General features: G+C 44.0%; 1 protein-coding gene and 1 long non-coding RNA gene across 3 annotated transcripts; one reads left to right on the top strand and one right to left on the bottom strand.

The window, feature by feature from the left end:
• Window positions 1-591: 591 nt before the first annotated feature.
• Window positions 592-16395, bottom strand: LOC117766578 (C1q-related factor). The gene is made up of 2 exons (XM_034593741.1): window positions 15210-16395; window positions 592-2462 (listed from the first exon to the last, which is right to left on the bottom strand). The coding sequence occupies exons 1-2, from the start codon at window positions 15816-15818 to the stop codon at window positions 2283-2285; spliced, it is 789 nt and encodes a 262-aa protein (XP_034449632.1). The 5' UTR covers window positions 15819-16395; the 3' UTR covers window positions 592-2282.
• Window positions 16396-21555: 5160 nt separating this feature from the next.
• LOC117766343 lies at window positions 21556-23212 on the top strand. Of its 2 annotated transcripts, XR_004614699.1 has the most exons (4): window positions 21556-21626; window positions 21749-21909; window positions 22478-22677; window positions 22956-23212. It is a non-coding gene; the product is annotated as an uncharacterized LOC117766343 (long non-coding RNA). The 2 variants fall into 2 exon arrangements; XR_004614698.1 differs by lacking the exon at window positions 22956-23212 and having other exon boundaries at window positions 22478-22785.
• Window positions 23213-23468: the final 256 nt, after the last annotated feature.

The raw sequence follows: 23468 nt of genomic DNA, 5'->3' as shown, positions 1-23468 counted from the left end.
TCTCTTGTGTCTCCATCTGTCTTTGTCAAGCCATATTCTGCTCCTCTTCTATTTCGCTCAATCTTTCCTCCCCCTGTCTTTTCCCCTCCACCCTCACTTCCTCGCTGGGTATATCACGCCTCTGTTGATGAGAATCTGTGAAAAGACGCCACGGTCGAGGATGAGGAATAGCCTGCATTTCCTTGAGGACTCATCGGCATTCAGAAACTGCATTTTACTCAACTGGGGGATGTTGCCTAAGTTGGAGCGTCTTTATCTCTGAGCGCACCTTTACAGATGGAGAGAAGCTCCGTAGGATCACTTAAAGATGGGAAGGAGAGAGCGCAAACACAGACATCTTTCCCTCGAAACCCATTCACCCTAAATATATTTAACCTTTTTGGGGGGAAAAGAGAAATGAGGGACTGGTTGAAAGGATCTTTTTTTTTATGTTTCCACTGACGGGCTTTCGTTGAAATTCTAAGTTTAAGCAGTGCAAGAAATACACATTTCCAGGCAGGTTAGTTAGTCTCACGGAGCAAATGAGACCCTTAACAGATCATTTTCCCTAATTAGCGTATGTGGGATTCAAGAACTCTCGAGAGACAAGTCACTCAAAAAAATCCCATTTATTATTTAAATGTATTCAACAATTCCAAAAGATAAGATAGACAAACATGTCATAGATTTCATTTACAAGCTGTTTGTTCTTCTCATCATTATCTATAGAGCCTCCCCACCCTACAGAGCACAATCTCATTGGCTGCTGAGTAAAATATCTGTCATTGGCTGTAGCACAGAATAACTCTGAAAAAGAACAATGTAGCTATGGCACGGCACATGCTAAAATGCAGACACCCACTGGTATGCACAGATACATACAAACTCACACGAGCAGACACGCACATGCGTGCGCACACACGCCCTCACGCTCAACACACACAAACGTGCAGTCATAATAGGCCAAGTCACTCACCCAATCAGTTTCATTCTCTAGCAAGCTGTCAGGCCGCCATGTTGAGTAAATATTACCATAATTCCTGTGTGTCAGTGAATATGCAGCTAATGAAGGGATGATATCCACTGAAGCTCAGAGACACTGAAACAGAAAAATTGCCCACTCACTGTTACTGTGCCTGATTGCCCCGTCTACCTCCCCACCGCCGTGCTCACTTCTGGCTCTTAATCTCTCAGTCTTTGTGACTTTCTCTCCCTCGCCCCCTCCTCGCCTCAGAAGCCAGATTTCTATTCCTCTTCTTTTGAACCGCAACCGCGCAGCAGGGAGGAAGAAAGCACGGGCGCTCTTTAACTTGGTTACCTCAGAATCTGAACTCTGATTTTTGCTGGTTGTGCCGTGTAGAGCATCTACGTGACTACAGCTAGAACATCGAAGAGACGATTTGAACTCTACTTTTAATCCAAACAGCAGCAGGACATTGTGTCTTTGTGAAACGTGTGCGGTGGTTTATGGAGAGGCTATTGTCTAGATGAGAGGTCTCTGTTGTCAGATACATTAGAAGGTACAGTGCAGAATATATTGTTATTCTCCACATGAACAATATATATAATAGCCTTGCTATAGCCAGTGATGGAGACAAACACCCGCTGCCATGTAATACTGACAGTCTCAAGTTAAAGAATTCGTTTTCCAGCAGTTACATCTCTGAGCTGCATCACATATAACATCTCACAAACCCATTCTCTCAGTCTAACAAGAAATCTTCACACTGGACAAATATATTCTATTTTTTTAAATCTCATTTGTGTAGAGTATTATGCTTGTCTACAAAATAAAAACACAATCTAAGGGATATTACACGGAAACAACACTACAAGTTTCAGTCAATGGAGTCCACTGACAGTACAGCCGACTGTTGCCGCTGTGGAAAGAAGAGGTGAGATCATCCACTTTTGCAGGGTTTTTCATTTTTGTTGTTGATATTTCTGTGCAATGGAGCAGGGCTGAAGAGGAGAGACTATGAAAGCGAGGAGGTTCTGACACGTCGGCATTATGTCGAGGAGCGCAGAAAAACCAGCCCACTTCCTCCCCACGTCCCACTCCTCCCACGCCGCCGGCCCGTCCCCTCTCAGTGTGTCCTTCGGGAGCTTTGCATCCAGGCTCGGCTACAGAGCCTGGATGCCGTGGCTTGATGGATACGAAGCAGAGGTGTCCGTGATGATGGAGAGATTTAGGAAAACTAGAAAGGATTCCGGCTTTTTAACACACACCCACACCCCCCCAGTCGTACAACTCTTTCTCTCAATCACTTCCCGTCCGACTGTCTCTGTGTGCCTGTGTGCCTTCAGTCTGCGTAAAGGATGAAGCCAGAGAAGGTGCTGTACTTGTTGTTGTTGCCTCCATGGGCTTTGCCTCCGTCCAGTTTGATATAAACCTCGTCGCCTGCGTCCAGATGGAGGATGACGCTGTTGGAGGCGTAGTCATAGTTCTGGTCAGCGTCTTGGGCGATGGCGCTGGCACGAACCTGGAAGAAAGAAGGGGCAGACGAACATGTAGGAGAACAGGTCGTCTCGTTAGATATAGAACATTTCAGGACATTTGCTTAGTTCATTTAGGAAAAGCACTTAATACTCATTCTAAAGTCATTCTCTCACATATTGTCAAATACTCTTTTCACTATTGTGGGTTTGTGTAACTAAATCTGAAGCTCTAACAAACCTCTCAGGCTGCACAGTTATTTAAATACTAGAAAATAATATATTCATCCATCCATTATCTATACCGCCTATCCTTAAAGGGTCGCAGGGGGCTGGAGCAAATCCCACCTGATATCTATAATACATATATATTTTAATGATACAGGAACAAGATCTGCATAAAGTATATACAATCAGGCGAAAGTAGCAGGGGGAGCTGCTACAGCTTGGGAATAGCAGGCGGTTGCGTACACTCCTGAATATAAGTGCCACAGTTCTTATTTATTGATTGATTTATTCTATTCGAGAAAGCCCAGGACTTCAGATCCAGAACACCCGACAAGTTCAAAAAGTGTCAACATTTCCTGAAATCAGATCTTTAATCCGCATCTGCAACCATTTTTTTTCTCAATATCTATTGAAAATATATCAAGATATCGTCATAATTTATCGACCAAAAAACAATCAAGACCAACAAAGCTATGGATAAAAGAAATAGAAAACTAGAAGTCATGAAAAGGAAAACCAAAGAAAACCTAAAACTGTCACTAAACGGAAAAATCACTTGCTGCTGCAGCCCAAAGGGAAATTTGTTGCACAAAAAGAGAACATGTCAGTTTGGGAATACCCAAATAAAAACTATCTTTTCTTGAAATACCAAACCCCAAAGTTTTGCACTGGACACACCAATGGCACAAGTAGTTCTTCATATTGATATTAAACCTACAGGAGCAACCGGAGGGTCAGTCAAACCTCAGGCCGTTCTGTCAAGCAGATTTATGGTTTCAATCTAGCCATCGGCCTTTCATAGAAGACCTAACATTGAGCCTCGGAACAAAAGGTCTGCAGGAGGAGAAAGTTTGAGAAACTAAACAACAGGGCTGACTCTGGGGGCGTCCGACTCTGGAGGAAATTACTGAGAAATACAATATAGGAAAAAACATCAAGGACGCCTGCTGAATATGAGCAGAGGTGACGCATAGAAAAGTGCAACGAGAATCTCTGGTATGAATTTGTATGATGTATGAAAAAAAGCAAAGGAGGAATTTTTACGTTTACCTCTGTCTGACTGTGTGTGTGTGTGTGTGTGTTCCCAATGCGTGTGCGTGTGTGTGTGTGTGTGTTCTGGCTATTTGGAGCAGCTTCTAAATAACCTGTCCTGGCTAATTAAGACCTCCATCACAAACATGCTCCCTCCCGCTCGCTCGCTCTCTGGGGAGGAAAGTAGAGCTTCGGTGCCAAATGGGCGCTGAAAACAATAGATGTGCTTTTCATGCATGTGTGTCGTCGCGTGAAAGAGATTAACACGGCGGTAGATCATCTGTAGGAATGACCTTGTAATGTTATAATGAAGTTGCATGTTTTTAGACACATGCACAACTTTTTGTACCAGTTGTTTTTGCTGAATGAAACTTAAAAAGTAAAGAGACGTACAGTGTAAGTCACACACTGGATGATGCCTGCATATGGGGTGTGCACACAGGTGAGCTTTTAAAATTAATAGTATTCCACTGATTAATACTGCACTCCTATAACATTATTAAATAAAAAATGGACTTTACACGCACCCCTCTGGATCCTCAAGAGGCCTTACGCAACTTTGAGCTTCCCAACACACGTTCATACAGGGTGAGCACTGGAGGACCTCGCTGTCGTTTTTAGTTCCCCAGATTTAAGACAAGTATTGCATTTGTAAAGCACACACCTCCCCTGAGGCCCAACAGTGCATTTAAATTAAAACAAGCCTCATAGCTAAAGCCACATTTCGCTACACATTAGTGCTAGTTGCAGGTTTCTAGCCCTATATGTCCCCGAACAGCGGCTAAAAATAGACTACACCCCATGGAACCACATTTAAATCCACTGGATCCAGATTTTTATTTGGATCAGAATGAAACTGCACAAGCATCGATACCTAAATACGTTTCTTCATCAAGATTCACACATAATTCACTGAGAAATCTAAATTGTTGAAAAATGCGGCACAAGGGAGGATACTGAACAGTCGACCTTCAAATGTTGAGTTACAGTAACTTTGATCACCCAAAATATAAACTTTTTCACCCAGATGTAAACCCAATATGAAATTAAGTGACTGTATCCTCAAAGACATTGTTTCACCTCAAATCCAATGTGCGAGTTTACAGAGCAGAAGCAACAAAAATAATGTTCCACCCACCAAATGCTAATAGTCGGCTTTGTTTGTCTACTAACAAGGAGACCCGCATCAGTCACAACTTGTGTAGAATACAGTCGAACGGGAGGATCATTATTCTCTCCTGAGATGAAAAGGAAAGCGACTGAACATCCTTTAAAGCAGCCACTGGTTAAATAAGCCAATTAGTCACTTAGTCTGGTCACTGGGGTTGAATCAAAATCAATAATTCATGTGTGTTCCAAGTGTTTTCCTGTGGCTCATTATCGGGTCTCTAAAGTCCGCTCTGGCCCTGGCCTCGGTGTTTGCAGACAGCTTTAAATCGGAGCTTTGGGGCGGCCACACAGACATCATCGAGCATGCCCAACAATTCATTTTGGACAATTTAAATAAATATATTTAAGGTTTTATTCAAACAATCCACTTATTCCATAATTAATATCACCCTAATCTCCTTGAAATTATGTTTGGCGCTTTATGCTTCTAATTGAAGTGCTTGTACTCTCACTCAAACACTCTTTTTCTGTGGATTTTGTGATGAATCATTCTTATGAAATTGATACTCTTTTCTTTATTAATTCTAAACTCTCATCTCCTGTTGATTTTTTACCACAACCTGCTGTTGGGAACATACAGTTCCAGATGTGGAGGTTGTGAAGAGGCGTGCAAAGTTTTTTATTAAAACAGCAAATGTAAAGATTTTTATAAACTGAATATTAAGTAGTTTGAATCACTGTTACATGCAATAGATGGATTTGTATCAAGGGAATTATTCGTATAAATCTTCTGTTTTCAAGCTGCTAATGATAGAAGCATAAATCTGAAAATTCTTTCAGGGAAGATTTGAGTGAGTGAAGTGCTTCTCTCCACATCATCACAATGACAAAGAGGCAGACCTACACTGGAAAAAAGCATTGCTGTAAAAAGCATTTAAGTGCTAAGGTGCCATATCTATGACACCTTATGTTGAACCTGGATAAACCAGACTGTTTGTGTTACACACCATCACTTCACAACAACTCATTATATCCATCATAGGTGTGAGATGCAAATATTCATATTCCGCTGCCACAGCTGCTTCTCATGGTCTCTGTTATCTTCCACGATTCAACAATAAATACAGACATTTTCAGAAGTTTCCCCCAAAATGGAAAGTTAATTTAATTACTCGCAGCTAACAATTTATTTTTTCTATTAAACCATTAAGGCATTATTATCCTTTTGCTATCCAACAGATGCTCGTACCTCCGAATGATTTTCCAAACATAGACGAGCTGTTTTCTTCGCGTCGCCTTCAGCTCGCCGCGTTGAATTATGGAGCAGAGGAGCAAGGCTGACACTTCTTCAGCTTTTTTCAGCGACATTATTGATGGTTAGGTAAAAACAACTCGAGTTTGTAATTGAAGGTGATGTGAATAAAAAGGAGCACTTGTGCGTTTGGATAGCATGAAGAATGTGCACATGGAAGGAGCATTTATTAATCGTTTTCAGGCTGCACAGAGAACAAGACAAACTTCTCCACTTCTATCGAAGCACCTGGCTCAGATGAGATGTCTGATCAGGAAAGAAAAGAGAAGATCTGACGTTTTTCTCAAAAGTTTTTAAAAACCACACCGTAGACTGTAGCGGTCGTGTTGGCGTGAAATTAAAGGCTAATCTGAATAATGAAATTCCGAGGTGAGGTTTTAAGATGCAGTAGTAATATATTCAATATTGTACAGTTTTTTTTATTTTTTATTGTTTATCCTCCTGATTAAATCTAGCGCGGCTCATATCGATGTGCAAACAAAGCCTCCTGTTCTGATTCCGAGATGCCTGTGTCCAGTGCATATTAATATAATATGATGTGCCCTGAGTGTGCCAAGTCAACACCATCTTATTAGAGGTTTACCGCTTTTGGGGTTTGGCGGTGGCGGTAGCGGAAGCGGGGGGGGGGGGGGGGGCGCTGGTGATGTCGGCTCAGGTGGATTTGTCAGTTGGGATTTTAATGAAACTTTAACAAAATATTTGCCTTTACAGGTGTTCACACAGAACCCGGGAACCTCAATGTCAGAGATGCGTAATATAACTTAAATTATTATCCTGATTGTTCTTTAAGGAGCTAAATGTACGACTTCTTCAAGGGGTATGTTTCACGATTTTCTTTCTGACGGGCGGAGGAGGTACAAATATAACATCATCCTTTAGTGAGCAAAGCCCTGGTGGAAGTAAACTTCCCCCAAATCCTCATAGTTCTCTCACATTGATATTATTGTTTTGTTTTGCTTCTTTGCTCTAATGGTTTTTATCCCCTTCTGAGACTCTAACTGCCGCAGTCTAGGCCTCCTTCGTTTGCCTTCAATGATAAGCACGCATGAATAAAACCTCTCGCTATTTTTGAAATAATGATCAGGGAGTTTATTTATTTACTGTATAATTTTTTTTTTCTTTCTCTTTCACACAAAGAACTTGTTAGGGATATGAGCCAGAGGTTCAAATGTAGGATATGGCAGACGTATAGCGAGAGATGAGCAGGACTAACAGCCAATTGGCAGTGCGTGACCTTGACACAGAGTATGTAGAGCAACTTTGACAAGACAAACAAAGCATGAGGCTGTGAGCGCTGGCGCCAGCGATGGTAAATGAGGTGTCAGGCAATGTTGTCTTCCTTGTGGCTGCTCGTGCGTGTTTGCATCCGTCACTTCGTCAACGTGATGGCTTTGATTGAACAATATTCTGAGTGGAGACACAAGAAAATTCGAGGCTGCGCTCGGGCTTAATGGATGATGGTGTGCCTGGAAAAGTGAAGAGTGGATCCTCCCTTACTCGTGCGCTGTTTAACTGTGACTATGGACGCCGCAGTTATCAATAATGATGGTTTTTGTTTAAAGATGCTGCCCCGAAGACGTTGCTCCTCGGCCTTCTGGGATTTCCACTACAATCAACAGTTTCAATTGCAATTTATTTAAAAGATGTTTTACACCACTCTCATTTGGCAGCTGCGTTGTTACCATATTGTACGGTTGGCTGCTCTGCTTTCATTATAAGCCATTAAAGCGCACCGTCGATGAAACTGAGGACAATTTGGGGCTCTACGCGTGGTGTCTGGCACAGGAGGAGCCTGCGGAGTCGCTCTGGGACAGTGATCTTACGAGAGGCTTTGTCACTGTGACAAGGACATGTCTCGTGGCTGCTCTGACAGGGATTTGTTGACTTGATGTTGAGCCTCCATTTTGAATCGACGAGTCTATTGGTCCTCTTTAAATCAAAGTGTACTGCTGTCTAATTGTGTTTGAACATTCCAGCCGTGAACTGCATGCTTAATAGCAGCTTAGATGGCTTGCCACTGCTATTGAGCCCGCTCCAACGTTTGACCGCACACACACACACACAAATACACACACTCAATGTGACAGAGAGGCAAACACGCACATCTATATGCCTTCCTGTGCACAGACACACACGTGGGATGCAGGTTTTAATGAAATAATGAGGAGGGCAAACCACGATGGGTTGCCAGAGAGTTGTATTATCAGATAGCATCGGGTCTCCTTACGTGGTACAGGTCTATTTGTTGGAGAATTTAAGAGAAAACATGATAAGAGGTGTGAAATGGTAACAGGAGATTTGCCATCTGTCAGACGAGAGTCGAAAAAGGCCTCCTGAATTAATTTCACCAGCTGTTCTCTTTGTACCTGCTCAGCCTCCTTTTGAAACGGGACGACTTTCCTGCACAAACCTCTCACTGTTTGTTAATGTGCTCACAGCAATGCTGGAGGTGAATCCGGCGTCAGACATTAGTTCATTAGTTTAGATCTAAGTGTTGCAGGAACCGTTAAGGGGCCCGGTGTAACAGGAACACAAAGCGGGTGAGAGGAAGACGACTCCTGGAGATTGCACAGGAAACAGTGGTGGGAGAAAAATAGGCTCCAACTTTGACCTGCGATCCAGCCGGTCTTTTCTCTCCTGCGTCTGACTCATCACACCCCGTTAATTGGTGAGGTACGCTGTCTGCCTCTAGCACCAGCACCTGAACTCTGATCACTACTCGCCGCAGAGGCTTTAACTGTAAAATTGTCCAACTTTGTTCACACCGAGCGTGTTTTTCCAGTGTGCTTCCTAGTAACCCTGAGGCGCTTGGATTTTCCCTTTTTTCTCAAATAGAAAAGACTCCACTGAAAAATGAGGCAAAGTGAGTTTCCGTCTAAGTGTTGGATGATAGGCAAATTGTCAGCTTTGCTCTGACATGCATTATTCATACAGTATCTGATTCATCCTCTCTTACTAGGGAGAGTGTTGATGTTTTACCCATATTCATTTTAAAGGGGGGCAGGTGGTGTTAAACACACTGCGCCGTGCAGCAGACTGAGTCATTTGGAGCCATTGGCTCGCTGCTTTGGGAGGGGATGATCGTGGGTATCGCCCAGGAATGAATTTAGGGGACGGCTAAATGTCAGGGGCGTGTGGAGACACCGAGAGAGAGAGAGAGATGTTTGCATAAGAGGGCCAGGGGCACTTGTCTATCTCCCATATGGCCCTCATTATAATAAAGAAGCCTTGTGAGTCAACACCATTGCATCCTTGAGTCAGCTGGCCACAGGAGGAAACCCATAGCCTATTTTAAACTGTATGTTTTTTTTGTATCTCTCGGTACATGAGATTATACAGCAGTGTTCCACGAGCTGCTGCTGAATGTGAGACGCCAGCTGGGCTCTCATGCCTGTCTGTACAGCACAGTGCAAAATGCTTCAAAAGTAAATTGAATTATTACAGACAAGTGGTGGGCAGTTTTCGGGCAAGTTTAGAAACTTCACCAATAAATGATAGATTTTCTTCCCCGTGCTTGCCGATGACAGCCTGGTGTCATCTTGACATTTCCAATCTGTGTGGTATTTCCTAACAACATGGGCCAATCTTCATTTAATAGCCCTCGCACCTAATTAGGCCAGCTCTAATGTTCCACTCGGCAGAGTGTCAAATCCAATGTCCAATTACACAGCAGATCAAGGCCAAAGGTCCGCCTCCACTACCTCTCAGGCTGATTATAGAAGAAGTGCCACGATGTACATCACACAGAGAGAAACGGGTCTGTCAGAAGAAGGAAGGAGACACACGTGCATGCACATATACACTTAAGGGGATCAATACTGCAGGCAAAGAGGCCGAGGGACTGAGGGAGGCTCTCTCAAACCCTGCCTGTCTATTTCAGACAGAGTCTCTCTGTTGCGCCCGGCGGACACACAGAGGCCTCTCAGTGCTGGAGTCACACCACGATGACGAATAGCAGGGCTGAACATTACCAGAATGTTAAAATCAATCTTAAGTATTGCTGTTTCAGTGGAGATAACCCTAATCCAATAGTCCTTCATATTTTGTTTCCTATCATAAAAATCTGTAAAAACCCCAACCCAGCCTGAGTGATAATCTGTTGAATGATTTCTATTTCTGTTATTCACACATTTCTTTGGAACGTGTGTCAATATCAAATCAAACAGAGCAGACCCTCGTCCAGATGGCTCATCTCCCATGTTTGATGTTTGGATCGACACCGCATGCTAAACACAATTTGCGGGTTTCACCTGGATACACTGCAGCGGGATAAACGGCCGTCATGTGCACCGGAGCTGAAAACCCCTCCTGGAGGTGCCTTCACGAGCGGAGATGGACTGAGGCGATCGCTTTGACAGGAAGATGACACGCGACTGAGCAGAGCTGAGCAACACTTAAGGTTAAAACAGAACCGCTGAAGAGACACTGAAGCGAGGCGAGCCCGAAAAACAAAAAACCTGAGAGAAGGAGGGCGCGCTGAAACCTATTCTGTTACAGTGCAATGCATCACTTGAGAGCGACGCGAGAATATTGATGGCGTTGTGTGTTGTGTGTAAATCGATTGGGTGATACCACAATCCAGATGCTCCATTGCGGCTCTTTTTTTTAAAAATAATGTTTCTTTTTTTAAGATGAAACTTTTTCTGTGAGCTCCTGCAGAGCGGGCGTAGAGGAGAGATGGAGGGCAGAGCACAGTTGGGGTAAGGCAGTGGGTTCGGAGGTAGGGGGTGGGGGGGGGGGGGTGGGGGGGGGGTGCAAGGCCTGTGCGCGTGTGTATGAGCATGTGTGAATGTGTGTGTAGTGAGACTGCAGCAGTAATTGCCAGGGAAGAGCCATGTGCACGAAGGACGTTGAAGCTTATTAAAGAAGGAGACAGAGTGATTATTCACTATGGTCCTCTTGAGAGACTGACGCTGAAGTCATTGCTTTTAATTAACTCTGAAACGGTTTTGCAGATTAATAACAATATTAAGAAGGGAACGGAGAGGAGAAGCGCAAACACATCCTGGATCTGGTTCAAGCTTTTTAATTACAATTAAATAGACTCGATAGCACAATAGCACAATAACTATGTCTTTTTATGTCCTTCTTTTTCTCTCTCCATCTTCCAGTGCCGCCGATACATTTTCCATGCCACTGCCGCGTCTCTCAGGGTGATCGAGGCAGGTCGGAGTAAAGCGCCGATTTTAATGGCGAGAGTTTAGGGTTGGTGGAATACTTGGCAAGCGAGTAAAAGAGCAGGCGATGGAGAAGCCAATAGAGTTCGTGGAGAGGAACTTGGAAAGCAGATAAAGTGTACTGCGCTGAAAATAGATTTCCTTATTTTGTTTGTTTACCAGGAAGCTGACTTTTTGGTCTCGCTAGAAAAGTGTCAAAGTCCCGGGGACAATGCTACGATTCTTCTGTTGCAGTCTGGCAAGGGAAAAGAGGAAGTGGAGAGAAAAACGAGGAGAACCTATGGATGTTGATGTTGAACACAGCTTGGGAGGACCCCTGGAGTGGGAGGAGCACAGGCTGGATGGAAACAGCACTGCAGGGCCTGGAAAGCCTCCGCTTCACTAAAGCCAAAAGATGATAAAATACTAGTATTGTCTGCAATTCCCTGGCCGCCCCTGCTCCACCTCACAGTGCAGCTTTTTGCAGCCTTAATGAGCTGCGACTGCAGGAGCCTTCGCTTGATCTCAGCACTTCATCAATGATGTAGCAAAAGCTGCCCCCAACATTTATAACCATTCACCGTCATTTATACAGATTGAGGCTTTGGGGCCTTCTCTGTCGACCAACGACCTAATAAACACCACAGCAAGTGCACTGCTGCCTGTATGCACGAGCTGCCTGCATAGGACAGAGAGAGGCAGAGAAGCAGTTACCACTTTATAAACATTACACAGGTCTCTGGGGATGCACACTGTGTGCGTCTAACTTAAGTACCTCCACACCCTCCTCTTGGGAGCACAATGAAGCGGGAACAGAAGGCCTTTTATTGGAACATATGTTCTTCTTCCCCTATTATACTGTATATCAATGCTTTTACGCCTACCCATAAACATTCCTGTTGAGTGAGACATTATATGTAGAAGGTGATCGCTGTAACTCTTTTTCTTGCTGGCTATGAACTTGGCAGAGGAGTTAACCTCTAGCTGCCTTGGCAAGACGAACAGATTCACGGAGCCAGTTGTTTTATCTCCACCTTATCATGGTGTCAGCACTTGTAATGTAAGGCCCCGGCCACTTTCTGCTGAACTGTTTATTTCAAATTCTCAGTTCCCCAAAAATCTAAACTTAAGAATACGAAAATGATCTGAAGCAGGTGGCAGCAGCAGTTGGTGGATTTGGATTTCAGGAGGTGGAGGTATTTGTGATGTATCTTGTTTCAAGGATTCATCTCTCTGATGATGGTGAATCAGAAATCCCAAATGTTCATGAAATGGACTATAAACAGGATTTCGTGTGACTTACAGAAACTGTGATATCATTCAACAGTTCAACATGTACAGTAAAAAAAATAATCTGTCACCAGCAACATTACTCATTAGAATACTGTTTATCTATGTGCGCAATTACCTTTTGAATATGAAGATGATAGTTTCAAGACAAGAGAGACATGTCCCTAAATGATCTGGCCATTTTTAACTCCCCTCTGTGTTACAGCAAGGATCTGTGCAGCAACTATGAGTGGCCATATTTCATGTTTTTTCTCAAAATGGTGGTCATCAGGTTAAAGAGTGAAGGACTAAGGATATGTGCATATATGTGTGATGAGCTGCAGTCCAGCAGCAGCAGTGGTGGAGGTGGTTGATCCACGGTGGTGAATCTGAAGCGGTTCACAGTTATAGTTAAAAGGTTTCAAATGTCGATTGAAAATGTCTAAACATCAGTTAATATCAAATTCAAATTTTGGGCTAATTTGTGCGGCGAAAAAATGCCTCCCAATACGAATAAGGATGTTTTTTAAGAAGAGCTGAAGTGCAGGTAACAGCTGAGCTCAGGTAAGAAGAGCGTTCTGTAATCCGTCCAAACATGCATTTCTTTGAAACGAGTTGAAGAAATAATTTAACGCCTCCCTCCTCCTTTCCGCGCAGCCAGAGCACAGTACCTCCTACATATGGGTCATCAAAACATGAACATTAGGAAGGAAATGAACCACATCAGCTTGTCCAGCTGATTTGTTTGCTGATGTCACGCATAGTTTTGCTCTGAAAGCCCAGTCAGCAGCAGCCAGAGGAACACAGGCTCACAGGCAGACGAGCTGCAGGCTCTCAGGTGAGCTCTGATGAAAAATAATACGAGAATACATTTTGGTAATATAATTTAAAGATGTGACTGAGCATCACTGTGGCCCCATGCATGTTATGAAACTCTTGTGTTGCCCAAATCCTCAAAGTGAAAGGGACAGATCCGCAGGATTTCAGATAAGGCAGCAGATTGTTTTATGCCTTTATTTTCTAACAGTGTCTTCAAAATCTATGGCATTTAAAAACTTAATTAGTCATTGTATTCACATTCAGTTCAAGTCCACTTTCTGCAGATTCCCCCTCTGTACCTGCTCATATGTGTGGACACGTGTGCGTGTGAATGAGAACTCAAGACAGAAAGCAAGTGCGAGTATGATTTTGGCCCTCTGTCAAAAATAGAAAGAAAGGTAAAAAACCAAAGCTACGCCCTTGCAAGACACAAAGTGCAGCTGAGCTTGTGGAGCTTATACATTAGAGATGCAGGACAATGTGTGAAATGCAATAAAGGCGCCACTTTAACCTCTTCCTGTTCATGGTGCCTTGTTATATAATGCACTTTAACCCTGAATTGAACTCTCATAGCTTTTGGAAAGTTGTAATTATCAAAGTGACTGATTTTGATTGCAGAAATTTTGCAGGATTGTGTTTTGAGTGTTTAAAGTGTGACAGGCTGCTTCTTTTCAAATTTAACATGAATGCATTTCATTTTTAAAGCAAACTGATTAAGACCCAGTTGCAGCCACAAATCAAACAATGACTGCAAATAATTTTCCTCTTCTTTCCTATTTTTTTATTTGTCACCGGCAAAACGTTATTTCAAAGCCTCTTTGAAGAGAAACGATCTGACGGGCTGATCGGAAAGCTGCAAACTACACTGGCACACATGACCAACCTGAGAGGGACCCCGAGGGGCGCAAAACAAAATTAGCGCCCCATTAAAACGATGCATCAAAGAAGCCGTGAATAGATCATATAGACGTCCTAATGCATTTATCACGACTGCAGAGACCGATGGATGCAGCGGCAACATTATGCGGTGGGTTGGCACAGACGCACAAAGTGTTGTCCAAATATTATCCGTGTAATTTCAATTTACCCCCCCCCCCCCCTCCCCTCGACTCCATACACCTGTACCGAGCGGACATGATCTGATCTAAAAGTTGAGTGTTTTGTCATAGAGACGCGTGCTCTCGTCCATGCAATATTTTATTATTTTTAATAATAATAATATGAATAATGACAATCATGCGTAAAAGACAAATCTCCAAATACAATAGCGCACAACCCCTCCGCACATACACTCCACAAAACAAAAGTAAATGCCACCGCATCTCTACTCCACTACATTTTTTTTTTAATTCCTGCAACTTCTCATCGTCACTTTCAAGTCCAGCACTCCGACACAAAGTGGGGATTAAATTCAAGAAAATTAAAATCCAGCTCAGAGCAGAGGATTAAGAGAAAACACGGGACGCGCGATCGGTCTCCAAATTTTACGGCGTGAGGGCGCACAGACCGGCGCGCACACACCGGCTCACACCCACACCGTGACCGTCCCCTGGATCGCATCGCGGCAATGTCAGGACGCATCATGTGAGGAAGGGGACGCGGGTCGCAACCAGTCAACACGTCTTTATCTCCGGGCGCGCCGGGTGTCACAGCTGTGCGCTCTGGGCTTTGGAGGCGCACGGCAGATGCGCACGCTTGACTCGCAAAGTCACTTTTTATTCACTGGCTTTATGAAGACACAAAAAAAAAAACGCTTCCTGCAAATCTATGGATGTTTAGGACAGAGCCACAGAGGACGTGGAAGAGGAGAGTGAGCCTCAGAGTTTGACATGTTTACACTGGGGAGAGGGAACTTTGAAAGCACTAACCTGGCCGTTCTTGCAGAGGTCTGCCCACATGCTGGTGCCATCCCCTCCTCTCATCAGCACATGGTAGATGAAGAAGTAAGTGCCCGGTATGCTGCAGATGAACTTCCCGGCAAGGCCATCAAAATTGTTGCCCAGGTTGGTGACCACGTCGTCAAACTTGAGGATCTCATAGCCTTCATGGGGGTTCTTAAGCCCTGCGTAGAAGGCCACCCGAGGCACCGTGCTGTAGGTGGCTGTGCTGATAGCTCCATTTCCCCCCAGACCCAAAATCCCAGTCCTTCCCTGATCCCCTCTGTCACCAGGAGGCCCAGCTGGTCCTGGTGGCCCCGGTTCCCCCGGCGGTCCAGGTGGTCCGGGCTTGCCTGGCCGGCCAGGCTTCCCCTGTGGGCCCTGCAGTAAGGTGGAGGGTGGAAGCACGTTGCTGTGGTCGCTCAACGCCTCAGCCTCAGCCTGGAGACTGGTGGAGCTGGTGCTGCTGGCCGGAGTGCCCTTGTTCAGGTAGGGGTCGCACACCATGCGACAGGTGCCCAGCATCTCATAGTGGCTGGCATCTGTACCCACTGAGCTAACGAGCACAGGGATGAGGACCACCAGCACCAGGACCAGCATAACCCCGACGGCAGCCGCCACCAGGGTCTTCCTCCCGATGCTGAGTCGGGGAAGGGGCTGCGCTGCCAGCGTGGGTCTCCCGGGAGCAGCAATGGTGACTGCTTAGTGTGAGGAGCCTGTCACCGAGGAGAGGGACCCAGAGATCCCGAGAAGAGTTGCAGGAGGAGCGGCGAGTGTGTGAGGGTGAGACAGAGACCCACATACACTTGATACACCCCACTACTCTGCTCAGTCACACTTAACTAGGCAACCAGTCACTCACACATACAAAAGACTTAAGGAAGCCCAGGCATACAGAGGGAGACATTCAGCGTGTACTTACAAACACATTCTGACTTGTGGGAAGAAGAAGCAAGAAGGATGCAGAGCCCAGAGGAATGGAGTGAGAGACAGAGGGAGGGAGAGAGAGAGAGAGAGAGAGGGAGGGAGGGAGAGAGATGAGAGTGTGAGAGACACAGAGCAGTCACTGGGTCTGTGTTTGTGCATGTGTGTGTGTATGTGTGTGTGTGTGTGTGTGTGTGGTGAGTTTGTGGTGCCGGATTCTCAGGCTTGGCTTTTTATACGGCAATAGCAGCGGAGCCCCCTCCTCCCCTCTGCTCCCCTATCGAGTGAGAGGTTGGTGTGGTTACGTCCCCTTCTCTCTCTCTCTCTCTCTCTCTCTCTCTCTCTCTCTCTCTCTCTCTCTCTCTCTAGCTCACTGAGAGGAAGGACTCTCATCCCGTTGCATTTCATTCTACCACTCTCCTGAACCACTGAGGAACCAACACAGCCCCCCCCCCCCCCCCCCCCCCCCCCCCCCCCCCCCCCCCTCTTGACCATCTTGCTCCTCTTCTTTCATCCCTCTCTCTTTTTTCTCCCCTTGCTCTCCCTCCTTTCCCCCACTTTTGATGCCGTTTCTCACTCCCTTGCTTTCTCCTCTCTCTCATCAGCATCCAGCCTCTAAAAATAAAGACGGAGATGTGGAAAGACAGTCTTTTTTTTTTTCTTTTTCTTTTTCCGGACGTGGGCTCTAAAGATTCATGCGTACATGTGCACAGACACAAGACAACACTTAAATCTGCTAAACCAGCTCCTCCAATAAAAAAAAAGGTGCTAATTACAGAAGTTAATGCCAAGAGGGAACTCACGAGCCAGCAACCTCATCTGTACGACGCAAACAGAAAATGAAACTACATGTGTAGAGGATGTATTAAAACTTTTTTAAATGATCTTTGTGGCACCTCACAAGGGGCCACTTTTTAAGGGCAAAGGCAGCAAATCTATTCTTCCGTTAGGGGCCACTGACATCTGCTGTTATTTTATTCCCCCTCTTTGCCTTTCCCCTATGTCAATAACTGTGTTTCTCCACCTGAATGCGCTGACACTCTTATTGGTGTCTTTTTTTAGGTATTGATTTCATGGTTTTTATCAAATTAAGGGTCCTGGTTGGGAGAGAAAAAAATCCATATGCAGCAATGATGTCATTTGTTTGACATTTTCATCCCTTACAGTGATTAATGGTGAAGTAAGAAAGCAAATAATAAAGTCTGCAGATGGCAAACAAACATATGTCATCATGTGAGATCCGTGGTGTGTTTGCGAAGACGTCGGCCTAATGCAGTCAAATGGACAAACACGATCAAGACAGGCGGGAGAATATGGCACGTTCATGTCAATAGGAAGTGCCAGTTGGGAAACGGGTGTTCACGAGAGCTAATGGTGAAAACAGCAGGAGAATGCAGGCTGTTTTTTCCCCTTTGAATTCCAATTTGAAGCCGATACAACTGTTCAACTCAGCACCACAAACAACCAAACAGTGTGCAGTGTTGTATTTAGTAGCAGATTGTGAATTCATTATCAACTTGAATGGAACTCAGTCGAGCAGCAACCTCAGCCAAGGCCCAACAGTCCCCTTGGATTCAATCAAGCTGCACCAAATTGCACACGTGTGTCGATATTAGTCCCCGAAGTATGGCGGATTTCTTTCATCCAGATCCATGAATGATTTTCCTGGGAAACTGATGAAAATGTCTTGATTAGGAATTACTAGATCTATCCCTTTGTCCATGATTTAATGGGTTCCTTGTTGGACCATGTCCCATCTTTCCAACAAGTTTAGTGGAAATCCTTTCAGTCGTTTGTTTTGTGTGTAATCCTGCTGACAAACAAACCATCCAACCAACAAACAAACGACAGGGGAGAAGACATAACGGACACAGACGACACGTATCAAACCATTGTCTTCATTTTCTTTCGCTTTTCTTTTGGATACGTCGGCAGGTAATTGGTCCACCAGGTGTTTCTGCTGATAAATTCCATTGCCTCAGTTTAAACTTTAAATCTGCAAGATCTTTCAGGCTCTTTCCACATGTCGTGGTTGCCTGTCTCCGGGACTGCTTTGTGCCGGAGCTGGGCCGAGCTCTTGTGACGGATTGAGATGGATCAGTGAGCAGGAGGCCTGAATATTTGCTACCACTGTTCTTGACATGTCACCAGTTCTCTGTCTCTTCGTCATCATTTAGTTTAAGTAGCAAACTCACGGCCTCACCAGTTGGATGTCTAATTTATCACTGAGTCTGTAAGACATACCCAAATAACAGGCACAACAGGTGTTCCTCCAATGCATATTTGCCTGTTTTTGTTTTGTTCCTGCGGTTACAGACATGGAGTTTGCCTATATGAAGAAGCACACAAGGCCTAGATTGGTTTTTGGGTTTGTTTAGGTGGGAGTGGGGGGGGGGGCATTGTTTGTTCTCCTCACCTGCCAGCTGGAACTGCCAGTCAGATCAGTTTGCCCCAAATCTCTAAATCTCTGAACCACTGAGATCAATGCACACCGGAGAGGACAAACAGAGAGTGATAGCAATGAAAGAGAGAAAAGAAAGATGGGTAGACGAGCATCGCAGAGGCAGAAGGGGAGCAAGGTAAGACATGGAGAGGGAGTTAACTGCTGTGACAGCTGAGCTTTATATCAGTGGAGCTGGTTTGTTTTGCTTGATTTGTCGGAGCATACGGAGAGAATCCAGGAGTGCCAATGACAGTCGTTGTGAAACAGAGTTTAATGGAAGTGATGGCATGTTTTGAAAGCAAAATAACTGCATATGGCAGAAACAGATTTTCAGGAGCTGAGATGCTTTTTTTGTGACGCCTCACAAATGTCAGTTTTTGGAAGGACAGCGTTCCTGTCCAGCTCCAAGAGTTAATCTTTGATGTAAACCTGTTCTAATGTCATGCAATGTCATTCCGTAACCTTCGGTGCAATATGGTAGAAAAAAACTGATTTACTTTTTTTAAGTCCCCCTCTGTGGAAAATCAGGTTTTCAAATATGTCAACATGTCCTCCTTGTGGCTTTTATATGGTAAAAGATATATTTTGAGTATTTTCCTTTTAACAACAAATGCCATCTGAAGAGACCGGATTCAGCGTTTGAGATGTCCCAAATCTAATAAACTTATCCTTAGTAACTTAGTAACTGGAAAAGGCTCCTCAGCTGCGGTGAGGGTGGGGAGACGAGAGTTGTGGTGGGGTCATATTAGCATATTCATAAGTATATGCTAATATATATATATATATGAAAATATGAAATATAAACCCCAGTCATGAAATGACGAATGCATGTGTGAAATCACATGTTTGATGGCAAACCTTTTGAATATGTAGTTTTAAGGAACAAATCAGAGTTTTTTGCGGAGTGGGACTTTTAGAGAATACCATTATTTACAGGAATTAAATTGTAAAAAGCTTAGTATTGAGAAACTTAAAGAAAAGTGTGGGATTTAAAAATTTAAATTTGTCCTGAAGTTACCACGAGATCAATAAAGTATCTATCTATCTATCCATCTATCCATCTATCCATCCATCCACAGGAATTCAATTGAAATTGAAATAAACTTATGCAAACAAAATGCAATCTGCATAATTCAACTTTTGAATTAAAATACTTTGATAAATAGATAGATAGGCAATATACAAATACAATTGAGTAGAATGCAGTTGAATACAAGGTACACAATGTAGATTCAAATTCATTGTAAACACTGTAAATAGACTGTATAGTAATTTGCTCACAAAACTGAGATGTGTTGTAAGTTTACAAGATTACAGTAAAAAAAAAAAAGCATAATTATTTCAAGTGATACATTGTAACTCTAAAATACAATAATAAAGTGTGAAGCTGCTGCCAGTTAAGTACTGTTAATATACAGATACAAGTTTAACAGTGTAGGGTTCAGTCTCCAGTGATGGCACAATGGTCATTATTACAAAAATAAGATAAATGTCCAAACATTCAGTTATATTAGGCACAGACTATAACGAGGGCGACAGCTTCTGGAACCCGGAGCAGATGTGAGGACAAGGAGCAGGAAACAGCAACCTGCAGTAGCCCCGTGTCCAGGCATCAGCCACATCCAAACACACCTCAAAAGCTTTTAATCACTTTGTTCTCACTGCTTACAAAGAGATGGGGAGTCAGAGCAAATGTTTCCAAGAGTTTCAGAAGTACACACGGGAAAACCATATAACATAGAGGAGTGAAAAAAAAAAAAAATAGATTTCATTTTCTTCCATGAGGAAAGTTTAACAGGTCAAAGAAACAGAACAACATCACAAACATGCCAGCAAACACACTAGAAGCCTCATCTCTGGTTGAGTTTGTGTCTCTGATTGCTTCCCTTGTGTTGCTCCTGGCCAAAGCTTATCAAAGAGCTCCTTTCATAAGTGCCAGGATCAAGCCACTGCTGTGACTGCTTGGCACCCACTGAGGTGGTTTGGAGATGGTGAGGGGCGGCTGGGGGGGGCTTAAAAACAAAGACGGCGAGGCAGAGGAAGTCAGAATTGACGAGAGCAAGTGAAGGGGAGATGGCGCATTTGTGCATTTAAAGGAAAATTGGAAAAGGAAAGAGGCTGAGTTCGGAGGGGGAATTGTCCACTTTTTTTTTGTGGAATAAGTGTGTTTCTGCTCCAGAGAAGGGGGAAAGAGGGCATTTGTTTTTGAGTCTGGGGAGGAACTGTTTTATATACAGTATGCGCTGCGGAAATTAATATGTATTTGCTTTAAGCCTTCTCTGGCTTCAGGGATTTCTTGCTGAACATGCACTTTAATGCACAGGATATCCAGGTGAATGCAGGAGCGGTGAAGGACATGACTCTGGAGGAAAAGAGCAACACACACAGAAACACACAGACACACAAGCCCTGCAGAAATCCCCTCAGGCCGTGTGTTCTTCCTCACCACAGGAGCCGCGGGTCTATCAAGCCTGACGTCTGCCCCGTCCACTACAGCATGTGACAGCGTTGCATTTTTACGCGACATAATAACTGACTTTGCAAACCGGAGCTTGTCCAGAGTTTGTCTGGTGTTCCTTTGTGTTTGCGGGGGGGGGGGGGGGGGTTCATGTTTGCATAGTGGTACCTCACACCAAAGTGATTATGACATGTCGCAAGCACTTTGCATGTTATGTCACATGCAGTCAAATCAGCCTGATTGCTTTTCAGTGCAATGAGATGAGCACGGTCGCATGCTCTGTGTGCAAGATTATGGAATATTTACTATCTAATTACACACATACAGTTGTCTGCCAAGAGTACAGCTACTGTAGAGACAGTCGGGTGAAGATGTTCAGGAAAATTGAACTCTGTCATCCATGAATGTGGCTTGATCTTTAGTCCTTGTTTACACGTTGTCTTCTTTTTTCCTTGACTAAGCAGCAGAGCTCCGAGGAAATAGTTGTTTAACTCCTTGTCCTCCGTCTGCAGAGTGAACAGAGGTGAGAAACTGCGGAGTTGCTCTTTGGCTGACATGCTGCAGGGTCGGCTAATATATCCAGGTATCATAATGAATGTGATGACGTACGTGTGTGTGTGTGTGTGAGTGAGATTCATGCTCCCTCTGCCTTGCCTGCAGCGAGCTCTTCGTGGCTTCACTCGCTCTTGCCTTCTCTCCCCCCAGGCTCCCAAATGATGGGATGACCTTTCCACCTCGGCCAGGACTGCAGCGTCACTCACAGCGTGAAGTGAGAACTCATCTCCTTGCTAAACACTTCACAGCGCTCTCCTCTCCACCTCCCCTCCTCCTCTTGCATCTGATTTGAATCCTGCCTCAGAAGAAAGGTCCGAATTCTAAATTCCAGGGGATACATTTCATTTGCAACACTTACTGTCTGTCCTACGAGTCCGGAAATGCCTAATAGGCCGAATATGAAACGCGTAATTTTTCAGGATTCTATTCAGCATTTAACTGAATGAATAAAGGCGACTATAGGTGTGCAAATAAATACATGTTTTCTGACAAGGAAATTACATAAAGACAATTCTTTTTTCCTCCTTTTGTTTCTTTTTGAAACATTAACCTAAAATGAGTAGGTACACATGATCAAATATTATTGACCTCTCATTAGTCCTATTGCTTTCACTTCAAGGTCCTGAAATTCAAAGTTTCTACATTTTACTTTGCAAAAACCTGCCAAGTGTTAGAACTGCTTTGACTTAAATGAATTAAGCCTGAGATTGCAACTGTTTTTGACAGTTTATAAAACCTCTTATGAGCTGTGAACCAACAACTGAACAAACCCACTATTTTAGAACCCACGAAACAAAATCTGCGTGTCAATAACTTCAGATTTTTTTTTGCGTCAGTCTCTCTTTCTGTCTTTGTTCTCCTTCTTCTTGTCTGACCCAGGGGAAGTCCCAGGGTGGTTTCCTTCATCCAGGCATTGAAGACAAGAACCTGTCAAAACCTCAGCTGGAGTCCAGTGCAGACTCTCTGTGGCCTGGTTTTGCCCTCAACATGGCAGGACTGCAGCAGAGAACCCACAGAGGAATATTCTGTCCCGGGGGGAAGAGAATCGAGCTTCTGCAGAACTGACAACTTCCCCAGAGGTGAGACAAAGGGAGGAGACAAAGAGTGTTAAGAGTAATGTTTAATCTGCAGCGGCCGATGCATTTATCACGTGAAAACATGCTCATCGTTTCATGTTTAAAAAGCCGTGTGCAGGGAAAGCACAAGTGATAAAAAAGACGCTTGAGATACCCTCAGATTTATCAATGAAGTGCACCAGCTGCTGTGCTTGAAAAAATGATCTCAATAATATGTATTTCTCATACTTAAAATAATATTTTGACATTTAGGTGCATTTACAGCCACATTTCCACTGCAGGAACCTTCCCCACGAACAGGAAAAGGAACTCTGTGTGTTCCCAAGGCAACAAAGGAAACAAGATCTACCAGCTGCTGACTTGTTATTTGTTTAATCTGTACAAAAAGCAAAAGACACGTCAGTGTTGCTATAACAACAATAAACACGTGGTCAAGGTTGTGGATTGTTCACGGTCAGGTTAAATCTAGGAAAAGATTGTGGAGTCAAAATAAGTTCTTCATTATGAGGTCTTCATGTGGTTAAGGCTGTTGAACATCCACAGATAAAAGAAACAACTAACTCCAGGTTCTCCCTCGTCTTTGTGAGGCTTTGTTTGTTGCCCTTAAATAGCACAGTGAACCCGGAATTACTGTAAATTATATTTAATGATGATTGTGTTGCCTCATTAATAATAAAATAACCGAGTTAGAAGGCAATAATTGCACAAGTACACAAAAGGTCAAGGCTCTGTACAGGAAACCAATGCATAATGAACATTTTATCTGCGAGTTCATTGAACCTGCGGGATGAAAA

This window comes from Hippoglossus hippoglossus, chromosome 8 (assembly GCF_009819705.1).
Source record: "Hippoglossus hippoglossus isolate fHipHip1 chromosome 8, fHipHip1.pri, whole genome shotgun sequence".
Taxonomy (NCBI): domain Eukaryota; kingdom Metazoa; phylum Chordata; class Actinopteri; order Pleuronectiformes; family Pleuronectidae; genus Hippoglossus; species Hippoglossus hippoglossus.
This window is presented reverse-complemented; position numbering and strand designations above follow the sequence as displayed.